This window comes from Orycteropus afer, unplaced genomic scaffold (genome assembly GCF_000298275.1).
Source record: "Orycteropus afer afer isolate SDZICR_OR568_19922 unplaced genomic scaffold, OryAfe1.0 scaffold00166, whole genome shotgun sequence".
NCBI classification, from domain to species: Eukaryota; Metazoa; Chordata; class Mammalia; order Tubulidentata; family Orycteropodidae; genus Orycteropus; species Orycteropus afer.
In genome coordinates, this window is record NW_006921753.1 from 710,440 (window position 1) to 730,954 (window position 20,515).

Genomic DNA, 20,515 nt, shown 5'->3' on the forward strand with positions numbered 1-20,515 from the left:
CTCATTTGTCAATTGATGTCTCTAGTTCCCTGTTTTTAATCTCGTATGTGCATTTATTTTGGATACTTCCATAGCTGGGTTGATTTCTGGGTTATATCATCATGTGTATTAATGGTCAGTTGTTGTTGGCTGTTGTTGCTTCTCTGTCCAAAGGGCTCCCTTTAGCATCTCTTGTAAGATTGGTCTGGTTTTGACAAATTCCCTTAATTTCTGCTTCTCTAGAAATGTCCTAATTTCACCATCATATTTGAGGGACAATTTTGCTGGCTACATAATTCTCAGCTGGAAAATTTTCTCTTTTAGGGTTTTATATATACCATCCCATTGTCTTCTCACCTGCATGCTTTCTGTCAAGAAATCCAAGCTTAGCCTTATTGGTTGCTGCTTGTAGATAACTTTTCATTTTTCCCATGCTGCTTTTAGGATTCTTTCTTTGTCTTTGATTTTGGTGAGTTTGATGATGATATGTCTGGGTGATTTTCTTTTGGGGTCTATCCTGTTTGAGGTTCGTTGGACCTCCTGAATGGATATATTCTCATCTTTCATCATACCAGGAAAATTCTCTTCCAACAAATCTTTGACAATTTTCTCTTTTGTTTGTCTCTTCCTGTTCCAGAATTCCAATTACATGCAGATTATTTCTTTTGATGGTATCTCACATGAACCTTAGGCTTTCTTCATTTTGCTTTTATCTTTATTCTGATTGATCCCTTTCCAAAGAAGTATTCAGGTATTTGCCTTCAATCTTACTAATTCTATCTTCCTTAACTCAATTCTACTCCTTTGCCCATTCAATGCCTTATCTATCTCTGAAAATTTAGTATTAGTCTTCTGGATTTCTGTGTGTAGATTTTTTATCATTTCTAATTTTTCATTTGTTTTGTCATTTTGTTCTTGTATTATCTTTCAAAATTGTTATAGGGTTTTCTTTGTGTTTTCCTCAATTTTGTCAGTGTTTTCCTTGATCTGCCTCTCAGTTCGTTGAAGATACCTAAATATAATTCTTTTGAATTCCTTATCAGGGAGTTCCAATGCTGTGTCTTCCTCAGGGATGTGTTTTGGGTCTGTATACTGATCCCTTGTTTCTCCTGCTTTATCTTGCTTCTTTGAGTGGACTGTGATGCTCTGTTGTCTCAAAGGCATTGCAACATTTTTGTGTTTATATTTAATTAGAGATTGTAGGTTGGAGTGACTTGCCAACAATTTTTGTTTTCTTTGTATGTTATCTACGTAAGCAGAGTACTGTTCTGTGTTCTTCTGTTCACTAGTTGACAGCACTTGTACACTCACCACCTGTCTCCTTTCCTGTTGTCAGCCTCTCATATGTCCCTGCCAACCTTGGCAAACAGAACCTATTCTTAGGCCCCTGGAATCCAAATGAGAATACTATCACTTTAAAACCCCAAATGGCTGCCACTTGTAAAGATTCAAAATGGCTGTGCCCTTGGTCAAGTTAAATATCCAACATGGCTGCTGCATGTAAACAGTCAAAATGGCTGTGCCCTCTGGACAGTGGAAAGTCAACAGCTCAGATTGTCTCCCTCCTTGCTGTTTCCCTTCCTAGTCACAGGCCACCAGCACTGTCATCCCTGCAGTCCTTGGTGACCAGGGCTGATCTTTAGGTCAATTCTCTGGTTCTAACACTACTTGGAAATATTCAGGCTGTTGGTTCCATTAGAGTAGCTGACAGTCCACAGCTCAGACTATCTCTGTATTCACTGTTTTCATTCAGGTTTTTCCACTAGTTGGTTCCTAATCCACTTCTGTATAGTTCCTTTCAAAGCTCAGGGTTCTAGGATTATCTTCTGTATCTCTCTCAATTGGTTTCTCTTTTCTTTGTTGAAGAGGGTCTGTGTCGTTTGTCTGCCTAGTCCTCCATTTTACTGGAAGTCTGGTTTAAACAGATCTTGTATGAAGTAGTTGTATCTCCCTTACATGAACGTATTATTGGTATGGTCATTATGTCCTCAGAGAACCATTCTTTATGTATATAAACTTTTCTTAACTTTTTACAGTAGTGGTCTCATACAATAATTGTCATTTAGTGATTCACTAATTTAATTTGGTATAATGTCTTCTAGGTCCATCTGTGTTATGAGGTTTTTGCAGACTCTTCATTATTCTTTAACATTGCATAATAGTCTATTGTATATATGCACTATAGTTTATCCATTCATTTGTTGGTAGGCAGTTTTTGCTGCTGTGAGTAATGCTGCGATGAACATAGTCTGCATATATCTGTTCCTGTCTTAGCTCTTATTTCTCTAGGATATATATCTAGTAGTGGATTCCTGACTAAATCAAATGGTATTTCTATTTCCAATTCTCAAGGTAGCACCATACCACTTTCCACAGTGCTGTACCATTTCACTCTTCTACCAACAATGTATGAGTCTTCTAGTCTCTTCACACTCACTTTCATCAGAATTAGTTGTTTTCTGTTTCTTTGAACTTTACTATTAATGTTGGGGTGAGATGCTATCTTGTTTTTGTTTGTGAAGGAAGGTTGGGAAATCTACTTCCATAGTGATACTGCCACAGAAACCCAACGAGGGGTCACTATGAGTTGGATCCAACTCAACGGCAGTGAGTTTGGTTTGGTTTTTGGAATGGCTAATAATCATGAACATTTGTTCACATGTTCATTGGCTGTCTGAATGTCTTCTTTGGTGAAGTGTCAGTTCACGTACTCCAACCATTTTTTAATTGGATCATTTGTCTTTTCTTGTTGTTGTTTAGGTGTTGAAGTTTTCTGTAAATTTTGGAAATTAGTCCCTTGTCTGATATATCATTGTCAATTTTTTTCCCAGTCTATAATTTCTCTTTTTATTCTTGATGCCCACAAATAAACTTAATTTTTAGGAGGTCCAGACATCTAGTTTGTCTTCTGCTCTTAGTGCACTTTTTTTCAAAAAAATTTATTATTCTTTTGGTGCAAATTTACAAAGCCAATTTGTTTTACATATAACAGTTCATGCACATTTGATTTCACGCCCCATTACTATCCCCAACCATAAAAAACTCTCCTCCTCTCCTGTACCTGTGACTACTTCTCCACCCCTATGCCCTTCATAACTATGCATTCCTATCTGTCCAGTTTTCCCTTTATGTGGTATCTCATGGGTAATTGCCTTGCATTTTTAATTGTTTAATGGTGTTTTTCTGGCATATGTTCAGGCCCCTAAGTTTGTTCTTATTTTTTCTTTGATGATCTTTATGGTTTGGAGTTTCATATTCAGGTCTTTGATCCATCTAGTATTAGTTTTGTATATGTGGGGTGAATATGGATCCTGTTTCATTTTTCTGCAAGTGGATATCCAGTTTTCCCAGAATCATTTGTTAAAGAGACACTCTCTTCACCATTTAATGGATTTTGGCCCTTTGTAAAAGAGCAGCAGTCCATAGGTGGATGGATTTACTTCTGGGTTCTCAATTATTTCACATTGGTCTATGTGTCTGTCATTGTACTAGTATCAGGCTGTCTTGATTACTGTGGCTGTATAGTAGGTTTTTTTTTTTTTTTTTTTTTTGCTAAGGTTTCACATATGCACACACCTGTGAAATATTACCATAGCCACAATAGTGAACATTTCCATCATAGCCCTTTATAATCTCTTTCTCCAGCCTTTCCCTGTCTGCCATCCTCAGGCAATAACTTGCTTTCTCACTATAGATTAGTTTACATTTTCTAGAATTTTACATAAATGGAATCAAACAATGCATACTGTTTTTTGTCTTGCCTCTTTAATTCAACAAAATTGAGATTCATCCAAGTTGTTATGTGTGTATCAATGGCTAATTCTTTTTAATTGCTGAGTAGCATTCCATTGTAAGGGGGTATCACAATTTATCCATCCTTCTGTTGATGGACATTTGGTCTATTGTAGATAAAGCTTCCATGAATGTATAGTAGGTTTTGTGGTCAAGTTTGCCCGATGTCATATGCTGTTTGATTTCTTGGCTGCTGTTTCCATGAGTGTTGATTGTAGATTGAAGTAGAAGGAAATTCTTGACAACACCAGTCTTTTCTCCATTCATCATGGTGTTGCCTATTGGTCCAGTTGTGAGGACTTTTGCTGTCTTTATGTCAAAGTATAATCCATACTGAAGGATGTAGTATTTGATCTTCATCAATAAGTGCTTCAAGTCCTCTTCACTTTCAACAAGTCAGGTTATATCTTCTGCATATCACAGATTGTTAGAGACTCTTCTTGTGATCCTGATGCTATGTTGATCATACCATCTAGCTTCTCACATTATTTGCATCAGCATACAGATCAAGTAAGTATTTTTAAAAGGTACAACTCCAATGCACACCTTTTGTGATTTTAAACCATGCAGTATCCCTTTGTTCTGTTCAAATGACTGCCTTTTGGTCTATCTACATGTTCCACATGAGCAAAATTAAGTGTTCTGGAATTCCAGTTCTTCTCAATGTTATCCATAATTTGTTATGAACCACATAGTCAAATGCCTTTGAATAGTCACTAAAACATAGGTTAACATCTTTCTCTTATTCTCTGCTTTCAGCCAAGATCCATCTGATATCAGCAATTACTTACTCCTCTGAATTACTTACTCCTCTGAATCTAGCTTGAGTTCCTGGCAGTTCCCTGTTGATGTACTGCTACAACCATGTTTTTCAATTATCTTCAGCAACATTTTATTTGCATGTGATATTAATGATATTATTCAATTATTTCCACATTCTGTTGGATCACCTTTCTTTGGAATGAGCAAAAGTATGGATGTCTTCTAGTCAGTTGGCCAGGTTTCTGTCTTCCATAATTCTTGGCATGGATGAGTAAGCACTCCAAGTGCTGCATCCATTCGTTAAAACATCTCAATTGGCATTCTGTAAATTCCTGGAGCCTTGTTTTTTGCCAATGCCTTCAGGGCAGCTTGGACTTTTTCCTTCAGTACCACTGGTTCTTGATCATCATATACTCCCTCCTGAAATAGTTGAATGCTGACCAATTCTTTTTGGTATGATGACTCTGTGTATTCTTTCCATTTTATTTTGATACTTCCTACATTTTTCAGTATTTTGCCTATAGAATCCTTCAGTATTGCAACTTAAGGCTTGAATTTTTTCTCCAGTTCTTTCAGCTTGAGAAATGCTGAGTGTGTTCTTTCATTTCCTAACTCCAGGTGTAGCTAGAATTTGTTCCTCTAAGAACAGGTTTTCAAATCATCAAATATGAAGCTTCTCAGTTTGTATGACTTCAAGGACAAGCCATTTCAGAGAGGTTTCATCATTGACATAGTGTCCTTTGTTTGTACACCAATCCTTGGTCAAGTTATCTAATACTAAATCCAGTGTGTCTACAATAGAAGATTTCTTTTCTTCAGATTTATAGGGCACAAGATATGGCAGTTCAGAAAAGCTTATGCATGTGGCATGGGATTAATGGCACTGTTCTCTAGCAGTGGAAAAGACTCTTCTCTAGCATGAGGACTAATCTGTCCCTGGAAGATTCTGGATTGTAAAAGGCATTATTATTCTGGGAAGAATTACAGGTAGGCAGTTTCTAAGGTCTCTTTCAACTTCAAGATTTTGAGGGTTTTTTTTTTTTTTTTTTGTATAATTCTTGGAGTCTTAGTATTGTTTATCTCTGCATAAAACAGAAAAGTTACATATGGCTATGTTAGTTGATCTTAGACAACCAGTACTACTTTATTTTAATTCTTTAGCTTTAGTTGAAAAATAATTCTCAAATTTATACAAGCTTTAAATATCTGCATATTAGGTTTAACTAAGAGTAAAATGATCATTGAAAAAGTGCTCCAAGGTATGACAGAGCTGAAATGTTAGTTTTGCGAACTTCATTCTTCATTAGCACTGCTTGCCAGAAGACCCATAGCACTGAAAGAGACCAAATGAGATAAGATTGGCATGACCCCACTTTCATAGGAACAGCATCATCCTTTTTAAGTTATTCAGACATTAGTTTTATGATGTAGAGTACTCTGCAATACTAAGCTTCTGGGATAGTCTTCTCATTTTTAGGGCTACTCCCCACTGTTGTTCTCCACTCACCTAGATAGACTAATGATTTTTCAAAAGTAGTTCTTTTGTAAACTGTGCAAATTATGTATAAATTTATGAATTTTTACAATCTAAAATTATTGAATCTTTCAATACAGGGTACTGGTTGAAAGCAAAATTCTGATCAACCAAACCTAGATTTGCATTTGGGTTTTGTCATTTACTAGTTATGGACCTTTGCATTTGGGTTTTGTCATTTACTAGTTGTGGACCTTTGGCATTTAGTTAAACCTTACTCTTCTCCACTGTGAAGTGGAAATTTCTCTGCCAATTAGGCTTGCTGTGAGGATTAAATAAAACTATGTCTTATTTTAAACATAACACTGCTCAGAACAGTTCCTGACATGTTTATAAACAGTAGTTGCTATTATAGATATGAATAATAAAGAGATAGAATGGCCATTATCCATGAGATGCCATTCTAAGCTTTGGGAAATTGGCAAAGGCAACAACCATAAAAAAATTCTGGCCCTCATAGAGCTTATTTTACAGTGACAGGAAGGATGCTAAGTATCTAAACATAGATAATGAATAGCAGGTAATTCTAAATGCTATGAAAAAATAAAATAAAATAAAACATGTAGGGCAGAAAATAGAGAGTATAGGGCAATAGGTGACTGTTTTAGATAAGAAATCAAGGAAGTCCTTTCTAAACAAGTAACACTTGAGCAAAGATCTGAATAAACTGAGGGACAAAATGTATTAGTTATCTATTCCGTAAAATGTAGTGACTTAATATAACATTAACCATTTATTATCTTTCATAGTTTCCAATGGTCAATAATTTCAGAGTGGCTCTGTCACATGATTTTGTCTTGAGGTCTTTCATAAAGTGGCTGAGAGATGTTGGCTAGGGCTACCGACTTTTTAGTTGGTGCTACAGAATCCACTTCCAAGATGACTTCTTACATGGCTGGCAAGAGGCACTGAATAGAGCTACCTGAGTATTTTCATTGTGTAGGGCTGACTTCTGCCAGAAGAAATTGCAGTGGTTTTAAGACTCTTTCTTAAAAGTCATACACCAGGACTTCTGGTAAGATGGGAGGATTAGGCAGACAAGCAACACAGACCCTCTTCAATAGAGAAAAGAAAATCCAATTGACAGAGATACAGAAGATAATTCTGGAACCCTGAAGTTTGAAAGGAACTATACAGAAGTGGATTAGGCACCAACTAGTGCAAAAACCTGAATGAAAACAGTGAGTACAGAGATGATTGGAGCTGTGGACTGTCAGCTACTCTGACAGGACCAACAGCCTGAATATTTCCAAGGGTGTTGGGACCTGAGAATTGACCTAAAGATCAGCCCTGGTCACCAAGGGCTGCAGGGATGACTGCACTGGTGGCTTATGACTAGGAAGGAAAATAGAAAGGAGGGAGACAACCTGAGCTGTTGACTTTCCAAAGTCTGGAGTGCACAGCCATTATGATTGTTTACACATGACAGCCATTTTGGATATTTAAAGTGACTGAGGGTGCAACCATTTTGAATGTTTACAAGCGGTGACCATTTTGGATATTTAAAATGACTTAGGGCACAACCATTTTTAATCTTTACAAGTGGCAACCATTTTGGATTTTAAAGTGACAGCATTCTCATTTGGATTCCAGGGACCTAAGAATAGGCTCTGTTTGCCAAGGTCAGCAGGGACATATGAGAGGTTGACAACAGGAAAGGAGAAAGGTGGTGAGTTTATAAGTGCTGTCAACTAGTGAATAGAGGAGCATAGTACCCTGCTTGCATAGATAACATAGAAACAAAACAAAGAAAACAAAAATCATAGGCAAGTCACTCCAGCATACAATCACCAATTAAAGATAAACACAAAAATGTCACAATACCTCAGAGACAACAGAGGATCATAGTCCATACAAAGAAGCAAGATAAAGCAGGAGAAACAAAGGAGCAGGATACAGACCCAAAACACATCCCTGAGGAAGACACAGCATTGGAACTCCCTGATAAGGAATTCAAAAGAATTATATTTAGGTATCTTCAGTGAATTGAGAGACAGATCAAGGAAAACACAGACAAAACCTTAAAGGAATTTCAAAAGACAATGCAAGAACAAAATGACAAAAAAAAAAAAAATGAAAAATTAGAAATAATACAAAATCTACACACAGAAATCCAGAAGATTAATACTAAATTTTCGGAAATAGATAAGACATTGAATGGGCAAAGAAGCAGAACTGAATCAATGGAAGACAAAATTAAGGAGATTGAAGGCAAATACCTGAACACTTTTTTGGAAAGGGATCAGTCAGAAAAAGATCACAATGAAGTGAAGAAAGCCTACAGTTCATATGGCATACTATCAAAAGGTATAATCTACATGTAATTGGAATTCTGGAACAGGAAGAGACAAAGAAAACCACAGAGGAAATTGTCAAAGATTTGTTGGAAGAGAATTTTCCTGGTATGATGAAAGATGAGAGTATACCCATTCAGGAAGTCCAATGAACCCCAAACAGGATAGACCCCAAAATAAGATCAACCAGACACATCATCATCAAACTTACCAAAACCAAGCACAAAGAAAGAATCATGAAAGCAGCATGAGAAAAACAGAGTTACCCACAAGGGGTAACCAATAAGACTAAGCTCAGATTTCTTGATAGAAAGCATGCAGGCGAAAAGACATTGGGATGGTATATATAAAACCCTGAAAGAGAAAATTTTCCAACTGAGAATTATGTACCCAGCAAAATTGTCCCTCAAATAGTATGGTGAAATTAGGACATGTCCAGAGAAGCAGAAATTAAGGGAATTTGTCAAAACCAGACCAATATTACAAAAGATGCTAAAGAGATCTCTTTGGACAGAGAAGCAACAACAGCCAACAACAACTGACCATTAACACACATGATGATATAACCCAGAAATCAACCCAACTATGGAAGTATCCAAAATAAATACGCCTATGAGATTATAAACAGGGAACTAGAGACATCAATTGACAAATGAGGACAACTACGAACCAAAAAGAGGGAAAAAAACCGTGTAGTTACAGAACTTCTAAATGGTAAGGAAGTCAAGACAACTATAAGATAGAATGGACTGTTCTAAACTTGGGGAGAAAACTATAAATCACAGGTAACCTCAAAGAAAAATGATAAACCTTCACATCAAAAAAGAGGACCAGCATAAATATTCAACAAATACTAAAACAATAGCAATGAAGGAAGTGATAACATGATTCATAAACAAAACGAGCTCAGCACAGAAAATTATATGGAACAAAGAAATCAACACCACAAAAAAGCACATAACAAAAATGACAGCAACAAATTCATATTTGCCGATAATTACACATCTGCCAAGGGATTTATCTCTAAGATTTATAGCGGAGGAGTCGATGACCAAACTATGGTACATACACATAATGGAATGTTAGACAGCACTAAAGAATAATGTAGAGTCTGCAAAACACCCCATAATATGGATGAACTTGGAGGACATTATGCTGAGTAAAATTATTCAATCACAGAAGAACAAACATAGTATTAGTTCATTGTTGTGGAGGGTCAAGGAAAGGTTTATATATGGAGGGAAACTTTCTTTGTTGGTTGTCAAGGGTAGGAGGGGAGAGGAGGGAAACTGCAAAAAAAAAAAATGCATTGACCCATGTCACTTTAGTTTTGTGTATTTCACAGTACATAAATTATATTTCAATAGAATGCATTTATTTAAAAAAAAAAAAAGTCATACACCAGCACTTTTGCCATCTGCTTTTGCTCACATAAGCCAGCCCAGATTCAGTAGAGGTAGGCAATACAAAAAGGCATAAAACACAGAAGTTAATAATCATTAGGGAACATCTTAGAGGCTGGTTAAAACAGAGTCAAGCAAGGATGAGTCGTGCAGTAGAGAGACAAGATGGCATCCTAGTGACACACTCTGCCCAATCCCTCTCCAATAGAGACCCAGAAAAATTGAGTGAAACAAATACAGATGATGAGCCTGGAATTCTAAGCATCAAATAAGAGGATAAAGAATTAGATTGTGCACTGATTGGAAAGGGAGATAGAGTGAGGACAGTGGCTAGGGATACAGAAGAAGCTGGGGACCAATGAACAGTGGACATTTTGAGACAAAGATGACATCATACACAAGTGAGGAGAAACCAACTTCTTGTAATCTACACTGGGACAGAGACTGAATGTGCACAGATCTGGAGCAAGTCTAGATGAGCAGAAATTATGCTGATCTGGGAGAAGAAACACAGGGGGATGGGCAAGATTCCCACTGAGCACAGATGAGAGCAGAGTGAGAAGGGAGCCAGTGAAGAAGAATGAAACAACACACTACTAGTGAATGCTAATTATTTGGGCTGAAAGTCCACAAAAAGGGGAAGGTCTATGGGGTGGCAGCAGTAGATAGTGGATTCCAGGTGGCCCCCCACTTGATAGAGTCTGGGCAGGAACTGGATAATCAATGGTGCATGCCCAGAAGCGCACTGAACCAATGCTATTGAATTGTGACCAGAGAGGTATGTTTTCCACTTTCCCCACTACACCTTCTCTGTGAGTAGGGGTGAGCCTCCTTCCCACACCCACAAATCCAATGGCTAGAGAAGACCCTGTGGGCACCCCCACATGCTCAGTTCCTTGGACCACCTCCTCCCATCAGCAACCCAGCCATTTGCCACCCCATGTCCCAAGCAGACAGAGCCATTGCCTACAGCTCTGCCTGCCTTGTGTTGTTGTTGTTATGTGCCGTCGAGTCAGCCCTGACTCATAGCGACCCCTCCTTGGGTTTCTGAGGCAGTATCACTACGGAAGTAGGATTGCCCAACCTTCCTTCCGAGGAGTGGCTGGTGGGTTTGAACCGCCAGCCTTCTGGTGAGCAGTCAAGTGCCTTAGCCACTATGCTACCAGAGCCTAGACCTGTGTTATTAACAAGTCTTGCATTCACTGAAACCAAAATGCATGCCCTGTGGCCTCCTCTGTCAGAAGCACTTGGGCATTCCAGGCTCTAACCATTTCTGTAGGCACATGCTCCCATAGATCATATCACAGCACCGGCTGCCACTACTGCTGGTGGATCATAGCTGTACCAGCACCTTACCTTTTTTCTTGTAGTTTTTCCACTTTTTCATTTGTTTATTTCTCTCTCTTCCTCTTATTCTTTTATTTTTTACCTGTCTTTCTTCTAATCTACTCTCCTTTTTTCTTTTTCCTGCTTCATTCAATGGGAGGTAGATATTAATCCCCCACTGGTCAGCTCTACCTACTATATGTGCCACTTACCACCTCACCCAGTAGCTGAGTGCTACTACTTGCTCCTATACTACTCAACAGGCAGTGGACAACACCTGTTCATCCCATCCTCAGCTCCTCTTCATGACCAACAAACAGGGAACCACACCCACATATCTACCACTTACTCCACCTACCTGAAGAGGTGGAGCATGCCTCAGTGCTTCTTTACCAACATACAATGAAGCACTCCTGTCCCATGCACTTGCGTATATTGAAACAAAGCAAAATAGAAAACCAGGGTGAAACATATCAACACATTATCATCAAATGAAAACAAGAACTCTAAACTGTGTCAGAGACAATGAACAATTTCAATTCAAACAAAGAAACAAGACCAGATACCACAAGCAAGTGACAAAAGTAAAGAACTAGGAAACCTCCCAAGGAAGAACAACTAAAAGAATTACTTGATAAAGACTTAAGTAAGAAATTAAAAATAAATAAATCTTTCCAAGAGCTCAAGAAAATCAAAAACAAAATCAAGGAAAACACAGATAATAATATGCAGAAAAAGAATCCATAGAATTCAGAAAAATAATACAAGAGCAAAATGACAAAATAAGTAGACAATTAGAAATCCTGCAAAAATAATAATTAAAAGTCCAGAAGACTGACACTAAAGTTTTGGAGATAAATAACAGGACAAAGGAGTATAATCAAATCAATTAAAGCATGGATCAGCCAAGTAGAAGACAAATACCTTGACACCAGTTTGTATGAGGGAAAAAAATGGAGAAATCCTAAGAATTATTTAGTATCCATAATTTTTTATGATCTACTCAATCTGATGCCTTTGTGTAACCAACAAAACACAGGTAAACACCTTTCTAGTATTTTTTGTTTTCAGCTAAGATCCATCTGACATCAGTAATGATATCCCTCATTCCATGCCTTCTTCTGAAACCATCTTGAAATTCTGGCAGTTCACCATTGATGTACTGATACAACCATTTTTGAATTCTCATCAGCCAAATGATATTGGTTGTTATATTAATGATATTGTGCAACACTATATAATAATAATAATAATAATAATAATAATAATACACCATAACCAAGTGGGATTTATACCAGATACACAAAGATGGTTCAACATCAGAAAAACAATCAATGTAATCCACTACATAAATAAAGCTATGGAGTAGAACCAAATTAAATGATCATGTCAATCAATGAAGAAAAGGCATTAGATAAAATCTAACACCCAATCCTAATAAAAACTCCAGAAAAATAGGAATAGAAGGGAAATGCTTTAATATAATAAAAATAATATATGCAAAACAAACAGCCAACATTATTCTTAATGGAGAGAGACTGAAAGTATTCCCTTTTTGATGGGAACCAGAAAAGGATGCCTTCTATTACCACTCCTATTCAACATTGTACTGCAAGTCCTAACCAGGGCAATAAGTCAAGAAAGGGAAATAATAGGCATTCAGATTATGAGGATGAATTAAAACTATCTGTATTTGCAGTTGATATGATTCTATACATAGAAAAGTCAAGAGACTCAGTAAAATAAATAAATAAATAAAAACTATTGAAAATAATTGAAAGACTCAACGAAGTGGCAGAGTACAGGATTAACATACAAATATAGTTGGATTCCTCTACATCAAAAAAGGGATTTCAAAAAAAGGAAACAACATTTATAGTAATTATGAAAAGACAAAATAATTAAGAATAAATCTTACCAGAAACTAAAACCTATATGAAGAAAGCTGTAAGACACTACTACAAGAAACTAAAAGACACCTACATAAATGAAAAGACTACTATGTTCATGGATAGGAAGACTAACTTTGTGAAAATATCAATACTACCCAAAGCAATCTATAGAGATAAGGCAATCCTGATCCATGTTCCATAAAAATTCTTAATGATATGGATGAACTAATCACAAGTTTTATATGGAAAGGAAATAAACTTCAGATAAGCAAAGCCCACTAGTAGAGAAGAGCAAAGTAGGAGGTCTAACACTTCCTAATATACTATACAGCCACAGTAGAACAGCCTGGTAGTGGTACAACAACAGACTCATAGACCAGTGGAACAGAATTAGGAACCCAGATGTAGATTCATCCACTTATGGACAGCTGATATTTGACAAAGGGCCAAAATCATCATGAAAAAGACATGTTCTTCAAGTAATAGTGCTGGTGAAACCTAATATCCATTTGTAAAAAAAATGAAACAAGATCCATATGTCACATCATATAAAAAGAACTAACTCAAGATGGATCAAAGAGTTAAACATAATACCTAAAACTATAATGATCATCAAAGAAAAAATAGGAGCAAACATAGGGAACCTAGTTTGTGGCATAAACAGACTATCAAAAACAACCCAAAAAACAAAGAGCAGAAGATACCTAGATGACTCAAACCAAAAGACCAACCTCACTGCCGTTGAGTTGATTCCAACTCATAACGACCCCTCCTTGGGTTTCCAAGGCAGTATCACTTTGGAAATAGATTGCCCAAACTTCCTTCAGAGGAGTGGCTGGTGGGTTTGAACTGCCAGCCTTCTGGTTAGCAGTCAAATGCCTTAGTCACTACACCAGCAGAGCTCCCATATAGATGACTAGGACCTTCTAAAAATTAAATTCTTATGTGCATCAGAAGACTTTTCCAAAAGATTAAAAGGTGAACATACAGACTGGGAAGATATACTTAGCAATGACATATCTGACAAGAGCTTAACTCTAACATTTATAGAGCACTTCAACAGCTCAACAACAGAAAGAAAAATGATCCAATAACAAAAAAAGGTGGATAGATTACATGAATAGACACTTCAGCAAAGAAGATATTCAGGCAGCCAACAAACACATGAAGAAATGGTCACGATCATTATCCATTATAGAGGTGCAAATCACAACAACAATGAGATATCTCACCCAGCAATAATAGAAAGTTCAACAAGACAGAAAACAACAAATGCTGACTAGGGTGTTGAGAGATTGGAACACTCATACACTGCTAGTCAGACTGTACAGTGATGCAACTACTGTGGAAAATGGTATGGCACTTCCCTAAAAGGCTGGAAATAGAATTATCATCCAGTCCAGCAATCCCACTACCAGGTATATGTTCTAAAGACATGAGAGCTGGGACACGCATAGATATGTGCACACTCATGTTCATCACAACATTATTCACAATAGCAAAGAGGTAGAAACCACTCCAGTGCCTATCAGTGGATGAATAAATAAACAGAAACACATTGGAATACTATGCAAAATTCAAGAATACTGAAGAATCCATAAAACATAGATGAACTTGGACATTATGCTGAGTGAAATAAATCAATCACAAAAAGACAAATACTGTATGAGTCTACTATTACAAAACATTAAGGAAATGTTTACACATGGAAATTAACATTCTTTCATGATTACTAAGGATGGGAGAGGAAGGAAAATTACTAACTAAGCAAACACATAATTAATTAACGTAATAAAGACACCTTAATTTGGGTGAAGGGAAAGGCACTATACAAAAATTGTGTGACCAACACAATATCACTAAGGAGAAGGAAGACACAGAAAGGTACAAAATAGTGATAGACAACAAAGGTCAATACTCTTGCATACACAATCCTGCATAATCAATAATAACAAACATTAATTTATGAGTGGTTGCATAGTTAGGCAAGATAATTAGTGTGTGTAGGTGAGTGGGGTTATACCCATGAACATATATAGGTTTGGCAGACTATATTTCTTTTTTCTTCCTTTTTTTTTTGTTGTGATTTGGGTGAAGATTTACAGAGCAAATTCACTTTCCATACAGCAGTTTACATATACTTTGTCTCATGACATTGACCACAGTTTACCACAATGCAACAGCTCCCCTCCTATTTCCTCCCCATAGTTACCTCTTCCCTGTGTCCATCCCTCCATGAACTCCTGCCCCCCTGAGCTGTCTCCCTGGGCCTAATCAACCTTTCTTTCTCTCATGATTGTTCTCTCCAAGGAGTGTATCTACTTGAGGTAAATGTTCAACTCATATGCCTGTCTTTTGTTTGGCTGGAAACCACAGGTGTGGGTTCAATTCCAGACCTGAAGGGCAGTTAGGGGCTATAGTCTCAGTGATTCCACCAGCCTCTATCAGACCAGCAAACCTGGTCCCCCCCACTCACTTTTTTTTCCTCCAAATGATTTTGAGTTTTGTTCCACATTGTTCTCCCTCTCCATCAAGGATCTCCTACATAGATCCCCTTCCAAGTGGATGACAGTGGTAGCTGGGCACCATCTAGTTCTTCTGGTCTCATAGTCATATAGGCTGCAGATCGGATGGTGTACCAGTCGCTAGGACTAATTGTTTCCATGAATTTTGGTTTTCTTCATTCTTCTTTGCTCTGGATGAGGAGAGACCCATCATTGCATCTAGATGGCAGCTTGCTAACTTTTAAGATCCCAGTTGCTACTTGGCAAAGTAGGAGGTGGAACAATGTTTTGTATAGCATGTTATGCCAATTGAGCTTGATGTCCCCTGCAACTATGGTCCCAAGCCCACAGGTTCAATGGCAGAGTACGTTTCTATATAGGTATTTGAATGTGTTGTAAAAATATCTACGTGTGTAGTAGAGCTAATGGAGTAAAGTTATAAAAACTTCTTAACCAAAACCAAGTATCTTGATGGAGTGGATCATTGGACCTGCAGGCCCAGGACCGTAGTCACAGGGACGTCAATGTCAAATGGCATAACATTGTCCACAAAGACATTGTTCTAAGTCCTACTTTGGTGAGCAGTAACTGGTATTTTAAAAGCTTATGAACAGCCATCAAAGGTGCAACTATTGGTTTCACCACATCCAGAGCAATGAAGAGTAAAGAAAATCAAAGATATGGAAACAATTAGTCCAAGGGACTAGTGGACCAGGTGGACCTCAGCATCTGTGAAACCAGAATTAGATGGTGCCCAGCTACCACTGGCAACCACTCTGAAAGAGATCACAATAGGAGATTCTGGATAGAGTGGGAGAAAAATGTGGAACAAACTCAAAATAATTAAAAAAAAAAAAAAAAAAAAAAGATCATTCTTGTTGGTCTGACAAAGACTTGTGGTACCCAAGACAATGGCTCTTCACCACCCTTAAAGTCTGGAATTGAATTTGCCTCCATGGTTCAACTTTCAGCCAAACAATAGACAGACATATGGGATGAACAGTAACACCAAGAAGGTATACTCTTTAGAAAAATCAACCATAAGAGATCAAAAGTATAGCATTTGCCCTGGGATAGAGCTCAGATGGGAGGAATGGATGGGAAAAAGTAGTAAGAGAAATGGTAACCACAAGGAGGCAATGGGAAAAGCATTATTATTTTTGGAGATTGTAGTCAATGTCATGAAGCAAAATTTGTATGACCTGTTGAATGGAAAACCAATTTGTTCTGCAAACTTGCACCCAAATCATGATGAAAAGTTAAAATAATAATAATAATAATAATAAATAATAACAAGAATGAATTGTGCAGGAATTTTGTAGGAAGATAGTCTAATAAGAAAAGACAGTGATGCACAGGCAGGAATAACTAGACACAGTGATTGGGGAGGGACTGGTAGATGGGGACAGATCATGTAAGGCCTTGAGCAGCATTTTATGAACAGGTGATTGCATTTGAGCAGAGAAGTGACATTACATCATTGATAGTTTTTCAAAGACCATTATGGCTTCTGAGCAGGTGTTCTGGTTACCTAGTATTGCTCTGACAAGAATATACTACAAATGGTATGGCTTGAAGAAACAGGAGTTTATTTTCTTAGAGTTTGGAGGCTTTAAGTCCAAGTTCAAAGTGCCACACTCTGGGGGCTGGATGAAAGCCCCTCAGCATTGTGCTTTAGCTCTGCCTCCTCTTTGCAGTCTACTGAAGCTGGGGGCTTTTCTTCACTCAGCTGCTGGCTTCTGAGACTGACAAGCCCAAGGTTGACAAGTAAAATGGCACAGTCCTGATGTTACCAAACCACAAGTCCACTGAAAGTCCCAAGGTCAGTAGAGCATGGCAGGCTGCTGAACAATGACTTGGTTACATGCAGGGTTCAAGTGTGCTGGCGACCATTCCCAAGGCTTCTACTTATATGCAGGAAACAGACCACATAAGGAAGCTACTCAGCTGCTCACAGGAGATTCCACCATGGGATTGATTGCCAGTCTCATCAAGGGGATGATGAGACACACAGCTGCTCAGCCACTCAACAAGGCCCAGCCAAGCTGACACACAAACTTAACTACCACAGTGGGCAATTGATTTTATAGGGCAAGATAGAAGGAAAGGATACTAGATAGGGTACCATTACTGTATTCCAGGTGAGAAATGATGGTGACTTCTGCTAGGAAGATAGTGGCAGAAATGCTGAAATATAATTTCATTACATAGATGTTGTGAAGATAAGACTTGCTGATGAAGTGAATGTAGGGTAGTGAGAAAATGAGGAATTATGAATACTTCCTAAGTTTTTTCGCTTATTTGTTTATATTTCTATTTTATTTTTTTATCTAAAAGTATAGATAACAACGTATTTGCCAATTCAACATTTTTCACATCTACAATTCAGTGACATCAATGGCATCAATCATGTTGTGCTACCATCACTAATATTCTTTGTCAAACCTAAGTTTGTTCCCTGTGTAAAAACTTGGGAATGGCAAGAGGGACAGATATGTGGAGGTTCAGAGTAACAGTGAAGGGAGTTCTCTCCACTTCATTCTGGGCTTAGTGTTTGAGAGCCCTACTTGACATCCAGATCTAGCTATCATCAACATTCATATGAGAATGAAAATTTCTGATCCTCCTTCATTACATGTTGTGTGTAATAATTAAGAATTGTAACATTTTTGTTGTTGTGTGCCATCAAGTCAATTCTAACTAACAGTGATTCTATGGGACAGAGTAGAACTGCCTATACGATTTCCAAGGCTGTAATACTTATAGGAGAAGATCACCACATCTTCCACAGAGCATTTGGTGGGTTTGTACCACAGACCTTCAGTTAACATCTGAACACCTACTCACTGTACCACCAAGGCTCCTTACAACTATTTTACTGTATAACCATTCTAGGTAAGCTTTGAATACTACAATGCATTTAAGACTTATCATACTGGCTATGTATTCCTACATTAAAAAAAAAATAGAGGTGTAGTTTTCTTGTAGTCTTTTTTTAAAAACCTAAAATTTCAAAAATATTGTACTTGATATTAGTCAAAATGTTTTAGACAGATTTTGTAAATGTGAAAATTAAGCACCAACTCTAAGTTTAAATTTCTGCAGGTTGTTCTCATCAAAGCAGTCATAGAAAATGCTTATATCATGCTATACTCCATAGTTCTGAACATAACACTTAAAAAATATCCAAAGCTCTTTCATATTTTTATTTCTCTTGAGGGGAAGGAGTTTTGTTTTTCTCTTAAAATAGTAAAATCAATAAAAAAATGAAACAATGTAGAGTAAGTCTGGGGAAAAATCAAATAACTAAGAATTCCCTTTACCACTTGTCAGTCATTCTGTGTTTTAGCAATCCATACTCTCCCAAAGGGGAACCTCTGATTGGAATTTAATAAGTACCCTTGCAGTACTGGAAGGCTTTCTACACATCTGGCTTTCTACACATTTACACACACACACACACACACAGATTTTTTTTCTTGAAAAACATAAAGTTATTCAACTTCCTCTCTTCATGTGCAGTTATCTTGGAGATTTCTCCCTGGTATGTGTAATGTGTTGTATAATACTCTATGATTTATTCAAGTATTCCATTATTGAAGTAGATTTAATATTTTTACGGTTTTTATGGTTACAAACAGTGACTAACTGAACATACTTGGGCATCCTTGGACATACAGATTTATGCTCATATGCAATCATTTCTGTAGAACTAATTACAGAAGTAAATTCCTGGGTTGGAAATTATATACACCATTAATTTTGGTGGATACTGTTAATTTACCCTCTAAAATGCAAAGACCAATTCATTCACATACCAACTGTGTGAGTGTAAGAGTGTCGTTTTGTCTGGTTCCAAATCACACTTTGCTACCAACAGCATTTTTCTCCCCCACCCCCCACCTCTGTTCTCGAGTTTGTTTGGGAGAACTTTGTTTTACAGAGCTTTTTCACATGTAGTTTGCTTCCTTTGAGTTTTGGGGATATATAAAATCTTTTTCCTTGATTGTGCTAGATCCTTTTCGGCCTCTTTGGAACAAAAGACTTGAAAACTAGTCATCTTGAGCAGTAAAGCGGAAGAAGTGTTTGTGGTAGTTACATAATACGTTACTGCGTGTTTCTGCACAGTCCAGTGAGAGAGAATTTTGGGGAGAATCGATTCACCTAAGAGTCAGTGATGATCTGAGTGAGAGGGCTATGCATGTGTACTAGAAGCGTTGATAATGGACCATTCACATAAAGAATTTTTTTTTATGAAAAGTATCCTATTTTTTGCATGTAAGTGAACATTTGTGTGGCTGGAGATTTTCTTATCTCTTTCCGTTTCTTTAAGCCATTACAAAAATAAAACTACCAAGCATTAAAAGGAATGGAATTTCTTCTTGGGTATAAAATTTGCTGTTTACCAGGTGGATATAACTTAATCCAATTAATCTTTCTTAATAATTTCATATCTCTGGAGCATATAGTTTATGAAAGAATATTTTCATACTGTGTACTTTAAAGTGATAATCTAACTTGTTCGTATTCCTCTTTTATTTTTTTCTTTCTAGAAAGTATCTGTATGTTACATCTTCTTTTAAAGGAACATTTAAAAATGAGGTTAAGAAGGCAGAAGAAGCTGTTAAGATTGGTATGTGTTTACTAATAGCCTACATCACCTTTTTAACATTTATCTATTCAATAAACTTTATTTTGAGAACTTTTACTGAGCCATGAACTGCTGCTCTAGGCATTGTGAAAACTACCTTATTAATAATAGTTCCTACCTCTAAAAAAACTTTATAACACATTCTTTGCCTCTCTTCTTTTGCTTAATTATGCGTTATTTGTTATTATTAGTATGATCCAGAACACACTCAGAATTAGATTAATATTTATTAGAAACCCTGGCAATCAGCGTTTCTAATGAATGAGTTACCTCATTTAAGAGGTGAGAGTTGCTTCCACTTTTGTTGTTGTTATGTGCCGTCGAGTCAGCCCTGACTCATAGCGACCCCTCCTTGGGTTTCCGAGGCAGTATCACTAC

The 20,515-nt window shown here is 37.2% G+C and overlaps 1 protein-coding gene across 1 annotated transcript in view; it reads left to right on the top strand.

Moving 5' to 3' along the window:
• Window positions 1-20,515, top strand: part of MORC1 (MORC family CW-type zinc finger 1) — a 306,881-nt gene that overhangs the window by 104,859 nt on the left and 181,507 nt on the right. Inside the window, exon 8 of the mRNA XM_007946578.1 lies at window positions 20,040-20,119. Coding sequence (XP_007944769.1) covers window positions 20,040-20,119 — 80 coding nt within the window. The remainder of the gene's footprint in view (window positions 1-20,039; window positions 20,120-20,515) is intronic.